At 40.3% G+C, this 20,295-nt stretch overlaps 3 protein-coding genes across 6 annotated transcripts in view; 1 reads left to right on the forward strand and 2 right to left on the reverse strand.

Annotated features, from left to right (window-relative positions):
* Window positions 1-636: 636 nt before the first annotated feature.
* Window positions 637-20,295, forward strand: part of LOC106821498 (jouberin-like) — a 37,577-nt gene continuing 17,918 nt past the window's right edge. For 3 of the 4 annotated variants that reach the window (XM_014826360.1, XM_014826352.1, XM_014826344.1), the window contains exons 1-14: window positions 637-697; window positions 2,581-2,664; window positions 3,026-3,104; window positions 4,537-4,585; window positions 4,824-4,950; window positions 5,278-5,386; window positions 5,582-5,716; window positions 6,565-6,727; window positions 6,878-7,007; window positions 7,227-7,446; window positions 7,737-7,832; window positions 18,157-18,250; window positions 19,248-19,442; window positions 20,017-20,210. In XM_014826360.1, the coding sequence (XP_014681846.1) occupies window positions 688-697; window positions 2,581-2,664; window positions 3,026-3,104; window positions 4,537-4,585; window positions 4,824-4,950; window positions 5,278-5,386; window positions 5,582-5,716; window positions 6,565-6,727; window positions 6,878-7,007; window positions 7,227-7,446; window positions 7,737-7,832; window positions 18,157-18,250; window positions 19,248-19,442; window positions 20,017-20,210 (1,685 nt within the window). In that variant the 5' untranslated portion in view covers window positions 637-687. The remainder of the gene's footprint in view (window positions 698-2,580; window positions 2,665-3,025; window positions 3,105-4,536; window positions 4,586-4,823; window positions 4,951-5,277; window positions 5,387-5,581; window positions 5,717-6,564; window positions 6,728-6,877; window positions 7,008-7,226; window positions 7,447-7,736; window positions 7,833-18,156; window positions 18,251-19,247; window positions 19,443-20,016; window positions 20,211-20,295) is intronic. The other variant, XM_014826368.1, reaches the window with a different exon arrangement.
* On the reverse strand, window positions 7,835-9,976 carry LOC106821526 (cytochrome P450 2U1-like). The gene is made up of 3 exons (XM_014826379.1): window positions 9,838-9,976; window positions 9,260-9,566; window positions 7,835-8,967 (listed from the first exon to the last, which is right to left on the reverse strand). The coding sequence occupies exons 1-3, from the start codon at window positions 9,970-9,972 to the stop codon at window positions 8,780-8,782; spliced, it is 630 nt and encodes a 209-aa protein (XP_014681865.1). The 5' UTR covers window positions 9,973-9,976; the 3' UTR covers window positions 7,835-8,779.
* Window positions 10,922-12,840, reverse strand: LOC106821535 (cytochrome P450 2M1-like). Its single transcript, XM_014826392.1, has 3 exons — window positions 12,315-12,840; window positions 11,879-12,055; window positions 10,922-11,563 (listed from the first exon to the last, which is right to left on the reverse strand). Exons 1-3 carry the CDS (start codon window positions 12,475-12,477, stop codon window positions 11,277-11,279), a joined length of 627 nt encoding a protein of 208 aa, XP_014681878.1. The 5' UTR covers window positions 12,478-12,840; the 3' UTR covers window positions 10,922-11,276.

Genomic DNA, 20,295 nt, shown 5'->3' on the forward strand with positions numbered 1-20,295 from the left:
TGCTAATGTGGCAGACGGCCGTATCCTGGGTTGGATATGCCCAGTACCTGTTAAAATGACGAGTTTATCGGCGAATATATACACGTACGTACATGACTTGTATCTGAGAGAATTCTACCCGAAACACTCTGTCCAGGGTACCCTGAAAGATAGGGCGTCGTAGCATCTTTTACAAGAGCCATAGCAATAGACTTCTATCACATAAATCTACACACGGGTACCCCGCTCCAGTTTAAATAAGTTTTGGAATCAAAATATCAGTTATTCAGTTTGTTACTGCGCATGCGCGAGCCAGGATGTATATAGGGACTCTATCATCGGTTGCATATGCCCAGTATCTGTTAAAATGACGAGTTTTCGGCGAATATGTATACACGTAAATGTAGGCTATCTGAGAGAATTCTGTCTGAAACACTATCCGGGGTACCCTACATTACAAGATAGGGCGTCGTACCATCTTTTACAAGAGCTATACCATCTTTTACAAGAGCCATAGCAATAGACTTTTATCCCATAAATTTACACACGGAAAGTTCTACAAAGGGAGATGAAGAAGAAGATAAGGGTCAGACCATAAATTATATAGAATACAGATCAAAAAATATTTCTTCAACCAATTTTCTGATTGGGTAATTTTGCGTAAGTAATTTTTGTCGATGTTTGGCGCTGTGGTCGGGCAACACAACTATGGCGGCAGGTAAGAATGCGAGATTGCAGTTATTATGGAAGTTATACAATACACACAGTATATTATAGCCTGTACGTGTAAAAACATCTTCAAACTAAACATAGACATAACTAAAAAACATATTCAAATTAATAAGTAACTAGTAACCTCATTACTTCAAATAGTCGTCTATTCAAATGTTACATTATTATCAAATGATCCCTCGATCTCTGTCAGTCTGTGTGTTGACTGTTGGTGAATCCAATCAATAAAATTTGAAATGATAATCCCTCAGGCTCAAATAAATCGAAGAATTAATACGTGTAGACAAATAAGGTCTCACCTGTTAGCGTACATATTACTGATTATTTATGATACAAATTACTACAGCAAACTTGCAGCTGAACTTGAGATCCGCAAAAGTGAAATATGAGAGAATGGCTGAATGCTGCCACAAAAACATTGTAAATGATTGTTGACAACTGTCCTGATACTTACTTAGTACTAGTACTACTACTAAACATAATACAAAACAACTAAAAGGTAACCGTTTTCTTTGAGGTATACCTAGTTCTTCAATAGGTTTTGAATTAGTAAAAATTTTGTAATAGATTATTAGATATGTTTTGTACAGCATCTACCTTAGTCCTGCAGCCTGGTTGGCAAATCCAGACCTATTTATACTATCTGTACTTGGTTCAGGCTGTACATACGTACAAATCTATATAGATACATTTTCAAAGACATACCCTATGCAAAAATAAAGTGTTACAATAAATTACTTGAATGTTTCACAAATAACAAATGAGATTCACACAACTGAGAAGTGGCACCATTACTTCTACTTCTACTTCTACTTCTATACTGGACAGTCCCTAAGGAATAAACGTCCAGGGCTATAGCTAGCCATGGTGTGTGTGACCTAGCTTGGGTACAGCCAGGTAGTTAGCCTTTTTTAGCCGAGTGTAGGGTGTAGTATAGTGTAGTTTAGCTTTCATTAGATAGTGTGAAGGGTGGCAATGATAGACTGTTGAGATATTAATCAATGGCTATGTTACATTGCTTTATATAGCTCAGTAGTTGAGTGTTCCCACCCCAGTTCCATTGATCCAGTGGTCGATTTCTACAATTGATTGTTGTTCAATGTTGTTGTAGATAGCCACTTTGGTGTCAGACTTGTGCTGTCATTTTTTGATCGATGTATAGGCCTATTTATGATTGGAGTTGGAGTTAAAGGTGGAATTAAACAGTCAGGCATGGTTATGATTAGGGTTGATGTTGGGGGTTTGGCCTTACTATGCTATGCTCACAGAATAATCATAGCATATTCTAATTTAAGTCTGTGATATAAGGTAAACTGACAGCAGGCTAATCACTGGATCGTGTGCATTTCTAAGTTTACTTCATGATAGGCTGCCTTTATATAAATTTTTCTCATGAGAAAGAGCTAGGTAATCACTGGAGGGTTATCACCATAACATGACATGTTGTTTTTGCACAGATTGGGTAGATGCATAGGGCCCAGAGGGGGTTGTACTCAATTGAGTCAGTTAGACATATCACAAGTGGCCCCCAATACATTATAACATAGATATACTAGGGAAGTTAGAGACGTATACATCAAGCTTTGAAAACCAGCATGAGTGTGTTGAGATTGTCAATAGTAAAGACTGCTGGAAATTAAGGCATTTCGGTTGGGCAATTAAGACATGTTGGAGGATTTATGGGATGTCACAAATTAGCTTCAGCTTTGTAGAAATGTCAGAACCAAAATACATTGAAAGCCTGTATTGAAGCCTGCTATAGGTAGAGCTATATCAGTTCATGAAGCGTGGCAAGTTTGCCTGAATGAATTTATCATTATATAGCCAGTTTCATTATAAAATTACAAACGTTTTGCTGTAATTTTTAAGATGTGATGCAGAAGAGCTCAAACAAATTACATAAGCTGAAGACAACCAAGGCTCATCATCACCATGATGATGAAACTCCACTAGGTAACTAAAATAAAATTTTACATTAAAAAAATATTGGGCGCTAGTATTATATAAATGATGAGTACATTTATAAATAGCACTCTAGATAGAAAATACAAGTTAGCATTTAACTGAATAAAAAATCTTTTGGGGTACGTATGCCAGATTAAGTAAAAAATATCTTTGCCGTGGGTTGATTAAATAGTGTGTCACAAAGTAAAATATGACATAATATCTATAATTTGGTGGATTGTGGCAGCTTTGCAGTGCTTAGTTGAGCGATTTTTTTATGCAGCATTTCCTCAACATGTTTAAATTATTTGGAAATATGTAATTGTTCTCTACCACTTGAGCAAGCTAATCAATGTCTATACATTTTCAGCTGGTGAAAATGTGAAGCAGGCTAGGCAGCAAACTAAGTCAAAACTTGATGAACTACTCAAGGCTGCTATAAATACAGAGTAAGTTACATACCGACAAAGTATATTAGGCATTTATTATTACAGTCCGACCTTTATCCGGCCATCCGTTATCCGAAAATCTCTATTAACCGGCCGCGATCTTGCAGTGTATGTTCTCTGTTTTTTCATTCATTTCCACTTAAAAATCTCGCTCAAAGCTCGCTCGAAACTTGCGCGATGTACCACCCGTACATGTGTATGCGTGCGTGCGTGTTGTCCGCTCATGTCCACTATGCCTCCGGACAACTTTCATCTGTTAACGAACAACTTTTACTAGCGGACGTTAGTGAAACGCGCTACGCACTCGCGATTTATCGAGCCCCGTATTTCAATCAAAGGCGCCGCTTGCACGCACATGGCTGGAAAAACGCGGCATGGCTGTGTCAGATTTTCGTGACATCACTGTACACATGTATATCACATGTCAACAAGAAAACCACGGTATTGAGCTGGGAACGATATGATAATTCTAAAATATTACACCGCGATAATATCGCAATACCGGTATACTGCTGCAACCCTAGTATCCGTCTCTTCTCACACACTCGATATGGGGTGAGTTACACGTGATAGTAAGATACACGTCCCGGCCTTCTCGACGTGTGAGAAGGGACGGGTACCAGTCTAGGTGCGTTCACTGGGAAAGCTGCAAACGACATCTGAATTCGAGCAAATCGGTGCAGAATTGCATTTAAAAAAAGATTTTTTCAAGTACATGTAGGTTCCATTTATATTATTTGTATTCGTCAGTATTCGAATAATGATGACGTGAATAACGAATACGTATCGTCCAACAACAATATTCGGTGCACCGAATAAGCGAGTGTATCGATCGTTACAGCCCTAGATCTCAGCACAAAAGAAACAAACATAAACCGAAGTGGTACAATTTCTGTTTTATTTCATTTTATTTCCATTTCATATAAATCATAAAACACGACAGTTTCTTACAAATAATCATAGCAACGAGTAAATACATTATCACATGCATAAACCTAGCTCCAAGAAACGGTCTTGCTAGGGTTAGAATACCATCAGTTATTTCATCAGAATACTATCATTTATAGACAATCAGTCGCACAGCCTCGTTGGGCTAGCATAAACCCTACTAAACTGCATAGTAATGCTGTGTTTGAGCATAACTCTCATATCCGGCCAAATCCCATATCCGGATGGGTGCTGGTTTCGACGTGGCCGGATAAAGTAGGTCGGACTGTACTTGTTGTTCAATATGTAAATTACACTGCCACGTCAGATGCTGTAGATTATAATATATCTAAAATATGTCCTGTTATTATTATTACACGTTGATATGTCATAGTTTTAAAGAATCTTAAATGATTTCAATGGGCACTACATCGCCATCCTCTTGTTCTTAAAGATGGATGGAATATTTGTGGAAATAGTAATAATCAATAATAACTATTTGTAGGGAACCAAGACTAAAACCAAAGAAGAAAAAGAATGGAAACCACTCCATGGTAAAAATACAATGAATGTGTCAAATCCAAAGTTGAAATGTCCTAACAAGAGCCGTATGCATGTATAAGAATGACTCACAGCAGTCCTAATCCAATAATAATTTCTGTTGTGCAAGCATTTTAACATCTGCCATTACTTATTTTATGCACATATTATGAGAGAGGTCTTATTAAAACTGTGCTTTATCTACGTATAATTATTGCGAGAATGGAAAAGCTATTGTGTGTATATCTTTAGATCGATTCTCTAAAGCGTGACATAGAAAAAAACTCTGAAGATGGGTCGCTACTCGCAAATATGTATGATCCGGATGGCAGCACCAAAGACAGTGGATATACCAAACAAAGACACCACAAGATTATTGGTAACCTTGATTCCATAATTTTTATTAAATCATAAATTGTGGGTTGGTAATATTGCATCCTAAATGTGACATTGATTCTTACCTTTAGTGTCTACTAGTGAATTGAAAAAAATCTCAATTTGCTTCTTTAGAATTATATCTTAGCCTGAGAAATCAAAATGATTTTTCATCGATCGTAATTGCACCAACTTCTAACGAACAAGTGAATCATATCTACCAAAAATTTAGCAATATTTGTTGTAGGTTAAGCCAATGATAGGTACAGCAAGGACCAGGCATTTTTTTCTGAGCTGATTTGCTATAGCACAAAGCCTATGCATATTTCAGGTGAAGACAACCTTGCATATGAGGATGAAACAATCACCACGCTGCCAAGAAAGCAGAAGAAGAAGAAGAAGAAAAATGAATCTCGAAGGCAACCATCTTGCCATGACCGGTAATGCAATGTGAATAAATGCAATGCTGCAGCTTATGGTACCAAATAATAAGTGCTTGGGATGGTATATGTACATATCTCTTGTCATAAAAGTGAGCTATGATAACTTGGCTGCTATTGCGTTTTATTGAGAAATCGTTTTGAATATCATGGTGTCCTTTCTGGGGACAGTAATATTGTTATGTTTTTTTCTAGCGAAATGTCTATATCAGAGTTGCAAAGAGATAGCAGTGCAGTACATGGAGGGGAAGCAGAAGAAATCTCACGAACACCAAAAAAGAAAAAGAAAACCCAGAGAACATCAGTAGCAGATGACATATCACATCAAAGGTGAATATTTGACATTGTTATATCACTGGTAAAAATTATGAATTTAGCTTAGTGAACAGTTCTGTGACCTATCATTAATATGGCTTCTGTATTAATTGACTGCCATAATGTAGAGCAATATCAATTTAATGTTTTCTCACACTAATAATGGCATTGTAGGCAGTGATGAAAAGCCTATTGGCATATTACGTTAATTTTACATATAACAAAACAATCATTGCTTGTGGTCCCTGAGAATCTGACAGTAATGGTACAATGTTTGTGGCAGATGTATTAGATAAGATACCTCTAGTCATCAGAAAGGAAGCAATATTAGTTACAATTTAAAAGCTAAAAATGATTTTGCATCTGCCTTTTTTTCAGTTTCTTGTTTGTATAATGGAAATTTTTAAAGCATTTCAGTTTAAATTGACCATTTATTTTCAATATAGGAATATCTATTGTACCTTATGATGAGGAGATCGTCAGTTGTAAGCAAAATTACGTGTGCCTTAAATAGTGGGTTGCTTGAAGCCGATTTGGATAGAAGTCTGTTTTTTATTATTCACCCATGTTTCAATAGCATTATAGCCTTTGCCAGGTGCATGATGGCTAATCATACATGCATACATGTATCAGTTTTATCCCATTAAAATGTGTGCCCATGGCCTATAGTATCGCTGCCGTAATGTTACATGTGGTTCATTTCCTGATCATGTAAAGGAATCATATCTAAAATTGTGGACATGGCAGAATTGACTGTTGAAACCAGCCTTATGCTTTACGGAGAGAGGCCGAGGAGACTTGTATATATTTTTTCCTATATTAAACTCACCACTTGCTAACAAATATGTGAATATTACGCGCAGAACTGTGACACCGCCAGTACCTAAACCCAGGTCTTCATTGCCGTCCACACCGATCAAGGCCAAGCCGGTTCACGCAGAACCATTGCCTCCGTCCAGAAAGAAGAAGAAGAAGAAACCCGATGAACTGCCAGAAGAAGAAGAAATCGAACTCAAGGACCTGTCGGTAATCATTGACAGACACAATTTCTGTTGCCGTTTATTGTCTCTTTTAGTTTGATTGGGTGGAAAGCAAAGCGATATTGCAAAAAATGAGTTGCTAAATTGAAAAAAAAAACAATGCACCACATAGATGTGATTTACTCGTTATTATTAGAAGAGAAAATCTTCGATACGAAAGAACTTGGAAGAGACTGAAATTGTAACTGCTCAAGGGGAACAGGAAGAGGCTCTACCAGATGAAGAAGCAACCACTGCTAAAGTTAAAAAGAAGAAAAAGAAGGAAGGTACGCAAGATAATTTGCTACTCAAGATTGTTACCATTTTACTACTCTCAACCCACAGGGTATTTCATCAAAAATGGTGCCTTACTTGTTAAGAAGAACATCATCAGATAGTAATTTTTATCATTGTGTAGAAAAGGTTCCTCATCGAAAAGATAGTCATTATGAGGATCCTCTACCTCATCATTACATCGTAGTTGTTTTATTTTCCTATATAAACAGTGCGGCTTGTCGAGCCTGGGGAAGAAACGGCTGCTGCGGCTGCTGCCAGCAGTGCTGCTGCAGAGGACACGAGCCCACAGATAGCAGACGATGGCCGGGTGCTGAGTGTAACCATTCACAAAACAGATAGACTTCAGACAGACTTTCTTGTCTCCCATCCTCTTGTCAAAGTGCATGTGATAGATGGAGCTACTGGACAGTATATGAAGAAGTTCAATAAGTGGGTTATCAATATTTATTGTTTGTTCATAATGAGATTTGTCTCTAGATATATGGAACACAGAATCAGATTAGGATTCAGAATATCAGTATCGACTCAATCTAGTCATAAGGAGGAATATATATTTATTCATATCATTAAATAGCATGCATGCCAAGAAAACACATATAGAGCAAGATGTGTATTAAACAGTAAAATATGTTGTATTAAATTACAATTATATAGCACTTGCTACTAGATATTTTTCTATGTAAGTAATTTTACATTTTATTTCCATCTTCTGTTTTCAGGGAAAGGTCTGTCACTTCATATTATGAGATGCAGAATCGAACTGTAGACCACATTCTGCCAATTGCGACACAGCCTTTTGACTTCAAAATACGAAAGTAAGATCATACTATTTATTGGCTAAGATAATATAAGATAAGATAAGGCACATGTTTATATGCAAGAAATGGCAATACTTCATTATGGCATTCTACATGTGACGTCTGGGAGTATCTCTTGTTTAAGGATACACTCAGGGTTACAGACAGGTACCCGGGCTATGAAGGGCACTACAATATGACTGCTCATTAAATCCAATCAAACACACATCTATTTAATAACCGAGGAGTCGCTCTACACTCACCATGAAAATTATCACAGAAACCTCATCGCTAATTACGTGACAGCACAAATTGTAAATTTATATGAAAAAAAATGCTTTTATCAACATTTCTCAGAAACAGCAAAGGGCTGGAACCTAAATGTTTAGCCATAAGTTGTTCATAGTATGCACTAGTAAAGGGTCCATGGAATTGCAAGAAATAAGTTGAAAAGATGCACGAAAATCTTTAATGTTTTTATGACACAACAATAATGTAAATAAAGACCCAAAACTTCTAAAATATAATCTTTCATAAAAAATCCAGAGAGCCCTTTACTCCATTATGTGTTAGCATTGAAACAGAACCAAAATCTTTCGAATCGGAGTTGTGAGTTCTGAGAATCGATATTGAAACATCTGCAACTGCAGCATTACTAACAACATTAGAGTTGTGTGTTTAAAAGGCAAACCGAGGCTTGCACAGCCAGCCAGGTTGGCATACAGAGGGGATTTTGAACTGTTTGGGAGACCACATACTTATTAATCAACACATGCATAGCTGCATCTATCAAATAAAATGGGTACCGTTGATATTTTGACCAAATTTCACCTGCAACCCTGAATCTGTCCTTAAGAATTACCATTATTGCACTTTAAAAGTTTGCACATACATACACGTGCACAAACTGTACACAGTAACAGATGTAACGCTATGTTAAGTCATCTACATGTATGTGTGTTTAGTTAATTTGACTTTCTGCATTCAACTATCAGATCAAATGGCAGTGGAGATCTCGCCAGCCTATAAGTAGAATCCAGTGGAAGGTCATGCACCCCCTCTGGTGGCTTGAATGTGAAGTCCTGCACTAATGTTGTCAGGAATAGAAATATCACCATCTCAGCCAATTGAGAGCCAACACAGAGTCTTTGTCCTGTTTAGGTATAAAAAAGGTACATGACATGAATCAAAGCTATCTCATGAAAATGAGAAACACATCAGAGTAAAAAATTATTCCCATCCGATATATTTGGCTTTACTCTCTACAAATTGCGAAATGGCATGCATCGATGTTGGATGCCAGTAGGCAAATGAGTACATCATCAATGAAATAGAATAAAAGTTTGGAAGTCTAGAGTGATAGGTTTAACAGATTAAAGGTGATGTAGTAGTGACAGTATAATACATCAGAGAGGAGTAATGAATCTAAGGTTTTCAATACCCACCAATAGAGAAGGGAATGAGTGTGCTGCACTCTGTATACTCTCCCTGGGGGGTCAGCCAGCGATCGGGAGAGAATCTGTGTGGGTTGAGCCACAATGACTCATCGTGATGCACCGCCCACAGATTAGCACAGACCTGGGCGTTGGCAGGTATGTCGTAACCTTGCAGTGTGGTGGCACCAACTTTCAGCATGTGCTGCGGGGGCACGCAGACAACACTGGCGTGCCGCAGCACCTCTGATATGAACGCCTGCACGTGAGGCAGGCGACTGCGCTCGCTGTACGATGGGTAGCCGGATGCACCGCACACCTGTGAGTGGACGCAGAATGAGCCATATTTGAGAGTCAGTGAGTCTATTGCAGCAGCAGTTTTAGTAAAATTCATTAGCGGTTTACACTGCAGGGTTGCAGTAGAAGCTGCTGTTTTAATGAACCTTAACCAGAATAATCCTCCACTTGCAATGCTTAGTTCGAGCGGCGTGAGAAGAAATGAATCTACTCGTATTTTTGTAAGTACTCGTAAGTTTTGGTAGATGTAGGCTGCTAGGAGCTTGTTGGCATTACTCACGGAGATTTCTCACCTTCATAATCTCTTGGTGGAGACTTTGCTGCCAATCAGGATAGTTGACAAGATAAAATAGCAGCCAACAGAGAGCTGCTGTTAATGTGTCCTTTGATGCCATGAGCAGGTCAAGACACGATTGAAACAGATCCATACTGTCATCTGCAGCAGAACATTTACTGATGCTGTTGTTAGCAATTCTTAAAAATATGCTGTGCAAATAACACAAAGCAGTGCAAGTAACTGATACATAAAACGTCACAACACAAATGATACGTGCCTTTTGCTTTCCCACCAACAGCTCTCTCTTGCAGGTAGTAATCAACAAAGTCTCTGGGGTTCTGTGGCTCGATTGTATCTTGATGTTCTTTAATTATCTGAAGGGTTTTAGTGTTGATTTTTCAAACAGTGGTGGCTTCATGTAAGTAAGTCAGAAAGAATACACTATACATCCTAGATACTATGAGACTGGTATATAAACTATCATGTGCTCATATCTCTGCTACATGGTCAATGGCAATTTAGAATATCGGTATATGGTGTAAATATTAATAGGCAATATATTATAAATATTAGGCATGTGCTGGATCTCCTACACTAATGGCATCTGGTAATAGCTAGTTTTATGGAGATGTGCAGTTTTTTAAGTAACACCATCTAGTGATTGGTTTAGATCAGGGGTTCTTAACCTGTGGTCCATGGACCCCTTTGGGATTCCTGGATGGGCCTCAGGGGGTCCGTGAACCAGGCGCATAAAAAACAATTGTGTTTATGTGCTTATGTGCATTTTTCTGGGGAGGGGTCCGTAGCTTTCACCAGATTCTCAAAGGGGCCCATGAGCCATGACTCAAAAAAAGGTTAAGAACCACTGGTTTAGATGGGAATTTATATTATATAGAATTGAATTTTATATGGAAGATTGGAACCAGGATGATATGGAAAAGAGGATAAGTAGTAATTGTTACATAGTCTGAAATCACTCTCTCACATTCATTATTATTTGTTTCATGGTTTTAACAGCTCTCTGAGCCTCTGGGAGGGGTGACCCAGGTCTGAATCGCAGCAATGGAAACAGTCCCTCTGGAGCCTTTATCGATTCCATGATCATTTCTGTACCATCTTCTATCTCCTGAAGAGACTTGTCTCCAATTTTTAACCTGCATCATATGCACACATTTTACTGTTAGACTAAATGCCGAATTAAATTTATTTCAGAAAATGACGACGATGTACTGATAAGTTGCTGTTTTTCTTCGGTTGGCAAAGAATATCCATTCTGAGATCGAGAATCCCTAACATATTACCCCCAACGTCTTTCAAATAGTTTCACTCAACCAGATAAATGAGTGATCCCACCCTTCTCCAAGAGGTGACGCCACCAGTTACTGGCAGTGTGATTTACACAGTTGTTAGTCACCTCAGTTTTTTCATGTCAATCATATCATCACAACGAGATTATCATCTGCATATTGCCTCTTCTACTATCGCCATGCTTACATCAACAGTGTACCTTTTGCTGAAGAGTACGGCACAGCTGATGCTAGAGCAAGCTGCACTGAGGTTCGCCCGGGGATTGAAAGCTTGCTTCCCTTTCCCATGGCGAACAAATTCCTCTATGAGATTGTCCAAGACCTCTCTGATCTGCTGCTCAATCGGCACTCTGCCTATCCCAGCGCCCCCTAGTGCGTGACGAGCGATGCGAAGACCGTCCATTAGACCCTGGTCCAGTTTGTGGCAGAAATAGCCTGGAGAATAGATCATTTTGTTACGTTTTAGTGATTCCTGTCCAGATTCCGTCTGGCCGGTAGTACTGTGTTAAAAAATGTGAGGGCAAATGGTTAGTATGAGTATTGCCTATTATTGTGTTATCAGAACTATATACGAACAGTCTACTCTGATAGTAAACCATAGCCACAGATATTCCGTGTAGATTACAGGTCTGGTCCCCCATTTATGGTAGAAACGTTCGAGTTATCATGCAAGGATATCCCTGTAACTTCACTGGTAATAAAAATTACGACCATGTCGATAAGCATCTAGAGTTGACATAAAGTTCTCACCTTGTTTCGTGACTTCACACCCAAACAGGTGTTCTTGGACAAAGTTGCACTTTCTGTCCATGAAATCGGCACCGCGGTGTACGTAGGCCTCTCGTATAGCATCGTAGCTATTCAGTACTATGACGGGTACTGGGCCCAGCCATACCGTGAACACTGGTCCATACCTCTTCCCCAACTCTGGTGAAAAATATTGCGTCTGAGCTTTAGTATTATTAAGAAAGAATAACGATGAATAGCTTCACTTGTCATAGTTAGTCGACAGAGTTACCGGTACAATACAAAGATTAAAGTACCATTGAAAATTTACCTGTCATATGTACAAAGTAAAATTTAATGTGTACAACTTAATGTATAATTAACATGCAAATTTGCGATTGAATGACATAAAAATCATATCTTATGTCTTAAATAATTTCTCCACGTGTGATCCACTCACCGGTCAGTGTTAGATACGGGTGCTTTCCAAGGAAAGGAAGGTAGCCCAGGATCGGTAGTCCACGTGGTCCCGGGGGAAGATTCCTGGGAAAGGTCATCCACCAGAGCATAAGGAGGAATACTATGATTCCTAGAACAACTGTGACAAGGTTCACCATCATCATGCTGCTTGTCGGGTTGCGAGTGATCGTCGTCCACGTGCGCAGTCTCTAGTTTAGATTGCTAGCCTTTGCGCACATTAGTGAGCGGTAGTAATGTAACTGCTCCACACCCTCAGTGTAAGCACTGAATGCTCCGTGCAGCAGCGAATCAGGGATGCATCGTTGCAAGCTCACGTGAAGGCGGCGTGTGGATGCTGATAATATGTGGGATGTCTGCTGCTTCCGTTGCCGCCAACGCTGCTGCTGCTTCCACCGCTGCTGCTGCTTCCACTACTGCTGTTGCTGCTGCCACTGTCACCTTTCCTGCTGCCGCTGCTGTTACCTGCACGTGTGAGAGATAACAACAATCCTTTGTTGAAAAACTGGTTGTGATGAATGGTTATTACTTGATAGTTTGAAGCAAGTCAGACTAGGCGTGTACATTGGTTCTAGATTTAATCTGCGCATCTCAAATAGAGCAATTCGGTTATGCTTGAATACGCGTGCATTTCAGTGCGATATCTAAAATAGTTTCTAGTGCGCAGTGTTTCTTAGAATTTTTCGTGTTCAATTTCGCTGAAACTATACAGTTCGCCTGCCAAATTTTTCTACTGGCTACATTACAGGGCCGTAGTGGCCTCCCAAAAAGTGCCACTGCAGAAATATGTAGCCGATGCGGGGGGGGGGGGGTGTCTGGGGGTACTTTTAAAATTTAGAGCCTGGGAAATGGGGCATTTTCCTGGCATGTTCCACGGGCCTAATTGAAAGCAACGCAATTTCTGATCATTTAAAAGTCATTTGTAAAATTCAAAGAGAATGTAGTTCAACATGCTGATGTTTTTTGACTAAAGTATACTAAAATATATATTATGAGTATGATTAAGTAATAAACATGATTTACAAAATGTAGTATATATACCAGTACATAATATGAAAATGAGCCTATTTTCGATGAGCATTTTATACTTTCACTAATGTACAGTTCTGTATGTTTGAAGTTTGATTTGAATAGGCAGCGCGATTGTCGATGATTGAATACACGATTGCTAAAGTCTGTAGAGGGCTACTGATATAGACACCTCTCATAGTATATACCGGAGACAGTGCCAAGTAGGATAAACTTGGTCATTATATTTTTTATTATTCAAATTTTACTCTTCTGTCTGGGAGGCAAACTTACAAAAGTCGTGAGAATAATCCTGTTCATTCCCGTACCTTGTCTAACATGTCCTCGGGTGGCACGATGGCATGACGATTGAATGTTGAGGGGCCTTAAGCTGGGTGCGTGCTGGGTCGGGGGCGGGGCACGTCCAGTATATTGCATGGTATGGTATGTCGTGCGGAGAGACCCCAATTTTAAGCCCTAACGCCTAACTTCCCGTTTCAGATGCATCGCATTTTTAAATATCTTGTTTCCAGAGCATTAACTTTAGTTACCATGCAGATCTTACATTTTTGCGTTCCGGAGACCCTAGTTAGCGTCATCTGACATAGTCAGATGCAGCTGTAGAATCGCTATGATCGTCCGTCCGCTTCCGCCGTCCCCGTCCGGTGCGAGCGTCGCGTCCGTCCGTCAATAGTTGGGCCAGCAAATTAAACGTGCTCGCTTACGGTCACGATATTCGCGCTGGACGTGGCGGGGGCGATGAGGGACCGTCGTCGCGTTTGGTTAGCATACGGACGAGTGGTTTGACAGTGGGATGTCGAAGTGGGGTCAAAGTCAAGGTCAAGAGGTGTAAAAGAAGGGACATTCATCCTTACTGGTTTTTTTTGTATAGGTATAGGGAGGAAATGCAGAATTGGGCACAAATCTAAACGCTTCGACCTAGCTCGTGAATCAGTTGTGTATAGCATCATGGTAGGAAAGCCATCACTGTGCGAAATTGAGGCACAGGTCAAAGGTCATGGGCACAGGGAGATTTTAGACATTTCTGAGGCATGGTCTGACGGAGCGATTGAAACAATTTTTTGTTTCAGCGGTGACGCTAGCTTTTTAGTGCGTTATTGAAAGGCACCATGAAATCTACTTTCTGCTGACTGCGAAGAGTAAGTGCAGATAACCTTTGACGTCACAGAGGAGGGTTAAACATGGATTTGTTGACTGTCTGTTAGAAAGAATTTGACTGCGGTTTGCTAGTAGAATCTATACTGCTGGATGTATGAGGCTACAATGTCACGTGAACATTTCAAGGCTAAATTTGGTTAAAGAAGGTTTATGCTTTAAATCGTATATTTCTATAGCATTCTGTACTGTTCAGTATGTTACATGTACCGTATGCCACTGCCAGTGGCTACTCCAGTGCATGTTTGGTGGTCTGTGTAGTTTTTGCCTGCGTTAATTGGTTACAGTGGCAGCTCTCTATTGCAGCCTGTAGGCTTGCCTAGGTAAATGGTGAGTGTTACCTATTCTGTCTTGCAAATAGTTGTTGCTACTTCGTACGATGGGAGCTTCCATCTTTAATCTGAAGACACTTAACGTACGCGCCATCTCGTGGCAATTTCATAACGATCCAACGAACATTCCTTTGAAAGGTTCCTGATACCATCCTGTGCATTCCACTGTTTCGGCGTGTATGTGAACACATTGGGACTAAAAGGTTTACTAGAATCCCACCACTCCACATAAGAGTCACCGCGCATAGACGTGAGATGCGGCTGTCGCTCGGCCGCACTTGTTTTAATATTTCCCGTTCCAGTGCAATCGTACTTCAGAATACGTTGAAGCCGGGCCGTAAAGGCATGCATGCAACGTGGGTGTGTTTATGGTGTGCGTGCGTGCGTGCGTGTGTTGTCTGTGTGTGTGTGTGCGTGTGCGTGTGCTGTGCGTTGCGTGGCGTGCGCGTGTGCGTGCAGGCGTTTCACTTCTCCGGGTCATGTTTTTCTCCTCTACATAATACAACAATTATTGGTTCAAGTGTACAGCTAGATTTTAAGCAAATCACTGTCCCCCCCACGTTCGGAGACTCCTTCTTAAACGTGTCCAGTGTCATAGCATTGAATTTCAACGAAATCCTAGTTCGCGGAGACCCCCATTTTCGAACATAGCCAGTTCCAGAGCATACCACATTCAACAACATTAGTTTCAGAGATCCATTTTCAGGTCTGAGTTAGTTCCAGAGCCCCCCCCCCCATTTTTGCCGCATTCGCGTGGACATACCTACGCATAATGTGCGGTGGAGTGCCCGCCCCTCCCCCCCAACCCCACAGGGTTTCCAGCTCCTTGGTATATGTTGCTCTGCTCTGTTCGCCTGCAGAATTTTTTTTCAAAATAAAGCACGGCGTGCGTGCTGCCGTGGCGGCCACTACGGCCCTGACATTGCCTTTGCCTGTTTATCTGAGTCCCCATGTCATAATCTGGTTTTGAACTAGATACGTACACATTGATCCTTCAGTCTGCTTCGGCATTCAGTTATGGAAACTTCATCACAGACGTGCCATATGCACCCAAACAGCACCGAAGTCAAACCGCCAAAAACCCTCTAGCAAACACACGTACCACAAACACATGCTCTATTGACCACGAAGTCCGAAGTCACACCGCCAAACACCCTCTAGCAAACACATTAGCTCCAAGAAACGGTCTTGCTAGAATTAGAAATACGTCGTTAGACAGTCGCCTGTCTACAGTCGACAGTCAGTCGCAGCCTCGTCAGGCTAACAACACACGTACCACAAACACATGCTCTATTGACCACGGGCACACTTGTAACACGGCGTTCTCCTGCATGCGTTTTACATCGAGCGTAAATTTAACATTACCATAAATTATGTTGACTCCCTCTGCGTTTATTGGATATGCGTATTCTCACTTGCCGGATATCCTTGCTTTGTCCAGTGTCTCGGCTTACCAACTAGACTGGCTAGCACCTGATCTACCTGTGACTCTGACTTCCTGTATACCGGAAACAACGCTCAAAACATAGCGCTAGTACATGCCGGCAGACGTTCTCATCCCACTTTCCTGTATCCATTGATCCCATGAGTAATTGGTTCCGTTGGGTGTGGTACACAGTCATGCACCGTGAAGAAAAATTAAAGCAGCTGTGCTGTTAGTACCGTTACTGACACAGCTAACTGCCTGCGATTTGTATAACTTCTATCTGTATCTATGCTATGTTATACAAATCGAGCTATCTATCTTTCTATCTATCCGAATCGATTATCTAATTTATCTAATCCATTATCATTCTAGTCTATCTAGTGCTATGCTATGTATCTATCTATCATCTATCTATCTCTCTATCTATCTATCTACGTACTACTAGCTATTTGATCGATCAATTGGATCTATCTATTCTATCTAATCTATCTATCTATCTCTCTATCTATGCTATCTATCTATTATCTATCTATCTATCTAGCTATCTATCAATATCATCTATCTATCATTGTCTGTCTGTCTTTTCGTCTGTCTATTCTATCTATCTAATATTTATCTATCGTAGCTTCATCTATTCTCCCTATTATATGCTATTTATCTCTCATATCTAATCATATCCAGCTATACCATCATACCATCTATCCATCTGTATCTGGCTATCTATTTATCTGATCTATCTATCATCTAGCTATGCTATTTGAAACGTTGCGATTGCTATCTTTATCTATCGTATCTATCTATCTATCTTCTACTATCTATCTATCTATCTATCTATTATCTATCTATTATCTATCTATATCTATCTAATCTATTTGTCTATTTACTATTATCTATTATCTTTAATCTATCTAACTATCTATATGTCTATTTATTTATCTACTGTATCTTTAGTAACATTAAAGCAAGTCAATGCAAGCTGAATCCTGTTTGGACTGTTTTGACTTGAATCCTGTTGCTGCAGGGGCTCGTTTATTTTTTCTGTTTTTTCGTGTGTTTTTGTTTAGATGACCTCGCAGGTCAAATCCAATGTGCCCATGACATTCAGCATCAAAATTTACCTCTACTGAACGTCCTTGGACATTTCTAGAGTGCACCATATTTATTTGCATTGAGAACAGACAAACAAACAGACATACATTCACAAATATGTATTAGATTGGGTATTAATTGTTTATGGGTTCTCCCCAGGAATTTCAGAAGGCATGTTATGGAAATTGGGCAGTTCATTCCTGATTGCTTATTGGAACTACTCATTTAAAGTCATTTACGTTTGTCTTAAGCAGCCTCAATATATTCACAGATAAACTCTATGGTTCGGTTTGGAGGTGTCTACATCAAGCTGTGAAAACAGCATGTGTTGGGATTGGGGAAAGTAAACACTAAACACAGCTGGAAATTAAAGCATGTTGATTGGGCAATTAAGGCACGCGGGATGCTGGGATGCCGTAGATTAGCTTCAGCTTTCAAGGCGCGTCAGACCTGAAACGCTTCAAAGGCCTGCAGAGCACTTCGCTACCTCGTTTACACGATGTAGGCATCGTATGCATAGGCGTACATGCACACATGCACAAACATGTATAAATTGCTAGAAAAATACTTGCCTATGATTATTATAAAAAATTTAATATAAATAAGTAATATATTAATTCTTTAAATGAATCTGATAACATGTATGTTAATCTGTTATATACATTAAATCCATACTTAGATGTCTCTGATATTCTAGTTAGGAAAAGAAATTTTTACATTAGATAGCTAATATTAATTATGGATTATAATGAGAGCTGAACATGAATTACTTTCTGCTTTTTGTTATCACTCAGGTCCATGACCCCTGTCTGGGAGGAAATGGTTGTTTTCAACGAGAATGCAAACTACTTCATCGACAAATCTTCCCAGGCACTGTTGTTTTTTGAGGTGAGACCTCCACTTCTATGTTACCATGATGCATTAGAAACATTGCCTCGTTTGTTAACTAAGTATGTCTAAAGTACTCTGATGGCTAACTATGTAGCACAGTAGCAGTCTGTTGGACATTATATGAGTCCCAATTAAGGCAACCACATTAATTTCTTTCTCGTCCCGCAGGTATTCCTAACAGCAGGGTGCGAAATTAACGGGAGTCCTGAGTCAAATACTCCTTGATTTACTGTCGGACTCCCTGATTTGACATCTGCAGGAGTCCGTGGGACTCCCTGAAAATTCTGTTGTACTAACAAGTTCATTCCAGGGCACGGCCTCACGGAATTAGCGTATTTTTTCCAGCAAATGTCCAAAGAAAATTTGGCAGACGTGCATCGCATGAATCTTCAAATACGCACATGCGTTATTGTTGTTGTGCTTTAGTTTTAAACTTCAGACTACGGACTCCCTCATTTTGCTACGGACTCCCTCTTTTTGAGGGGGTTGGACTCCCTTGTTCAAAAGTTAATTTTTAACCCTGTAACAGTGTGACTTTCTTGTCTTTGCAGCCAGATTAAGAGTCGCATGCTTTCATCTGCCCTTCTCACCCTTTCAGCATAGGTCTCCTACGTGTGTTAGTGCCCTGTGATTGTTAGCTAGGGAGTGCTCACCAGTACTTATGCCTACCGAAATTGCTATTCGCTATTCTCCTATATTGGACTATTCTTGTATTTATTCATGATTTTTTTTTTATTTGGTAATTGAATAGTGATTTGATTTTCCAATGGACTACTCATCACAAAATAATCCTCTTATCTATTATTATGAATCACTTACTAATTTATTGATTGATTTATTATTTAATTTTTTACATTGCATTCATCAATCAATTACTGTACCATTCATTAAAAAAAAGAGATTGACCTCTGTATCACTGACTTACATATTATATACAACAAATGATGGCATGTAAGATGTTACCCTGAGTGTAATCAAGCCTCCACTCTCCCAGATACTAGATCTCAACAGCATGAGCACGGCAGCGCTGAAGTTTGCTACCAGGGGGCAGCAGAGTGGCTGGCACCATGTCGCCTGGGCGTTCCTGAAGCTAGTCGGTGCGAACGGTCAACCGAATGTCGGCAGGAGAGTGCGCCTGCAACTCTACCTGCCACCAGCGAAATACATCACCACCCCTGGCACTATCGACGTAAGTAAAGAAGTGCACCTGCTTCGTTATGGCGACACATCAATCAAAGCTGTAGTGGGATACGCGGTATGCCGTTATTAATTTGGCATGCTGCGTGACCGGTGTATGACCCACAGACACAGTGCCTTCTGTTTTAGGCAAAAATGCACGTGTAAGAGCGGGTAGGATTCATTATAACTCGCCCCATCATGTGTGTGTGCAGCAGACATCAACAGTGTGTTATATGTGGGTGAAATATGCATGATCGTACCACCTGGGCGTGCACAACTTTATAGACAAATAAATTTAATATATTTTATATTCCTATGACGTTATAGCGTCTAAACGACGCTATTAGCTGCTGTGCAGTGTAGACAGCTTGTGAATGAGTAGTCCCCAGTGGAGGACTCATGGTTAACGGCTGTCCTCGGAGCCATCGGTTAACGCGCTAACATGTTCTCTCTGCTTTACCCACTGCATCGTTGAGAGTTAACCCTGGTTACAGCCTAATAGGTATACCAATGGTGGCTAATGCATTTTCACTTTATCTTACCCACTGCATCGATGACAGTTAACCATGGTTACAACCTAATAGGTGTACCAATGGTGGCTAACGCAGCCACGACGCAAGTACCCCTCGACGCTCTATGTGACGGCCGATTGCATCAGGCTGCCGGCTAGCGTCGAGCCAGGCACGCGGTCGATGGTCGCTACACAGGAGGAGCAGGGGAGGCTGACGTACGAGGAGCTGCGGGCCACCGCGCAGATGAAGCTCAAGGGCCTCACAGCGTCAGTATGCGTACCGTTGCCACGACCATTTGTCTGATGTGCTCTGTTTCACATTGCCTGGGATAATGGGATTAGACGTAATCTT

This window comes from Priapulus caudatus, unplaced genomic scaffold, assembly GCF_000485595.1.
Source record: "Priapulus caudatus unplaced genomic scaffold, Priapulus_caudatus-5.0.1 Scaffold4, whole genome shotgun sequence".
NCBI lineage: Eukaryota > Metazoa > Priapulida > Priapulimorpha > Priapulimorphida > Priapulidae > Priapulus > Priapulus caudatus.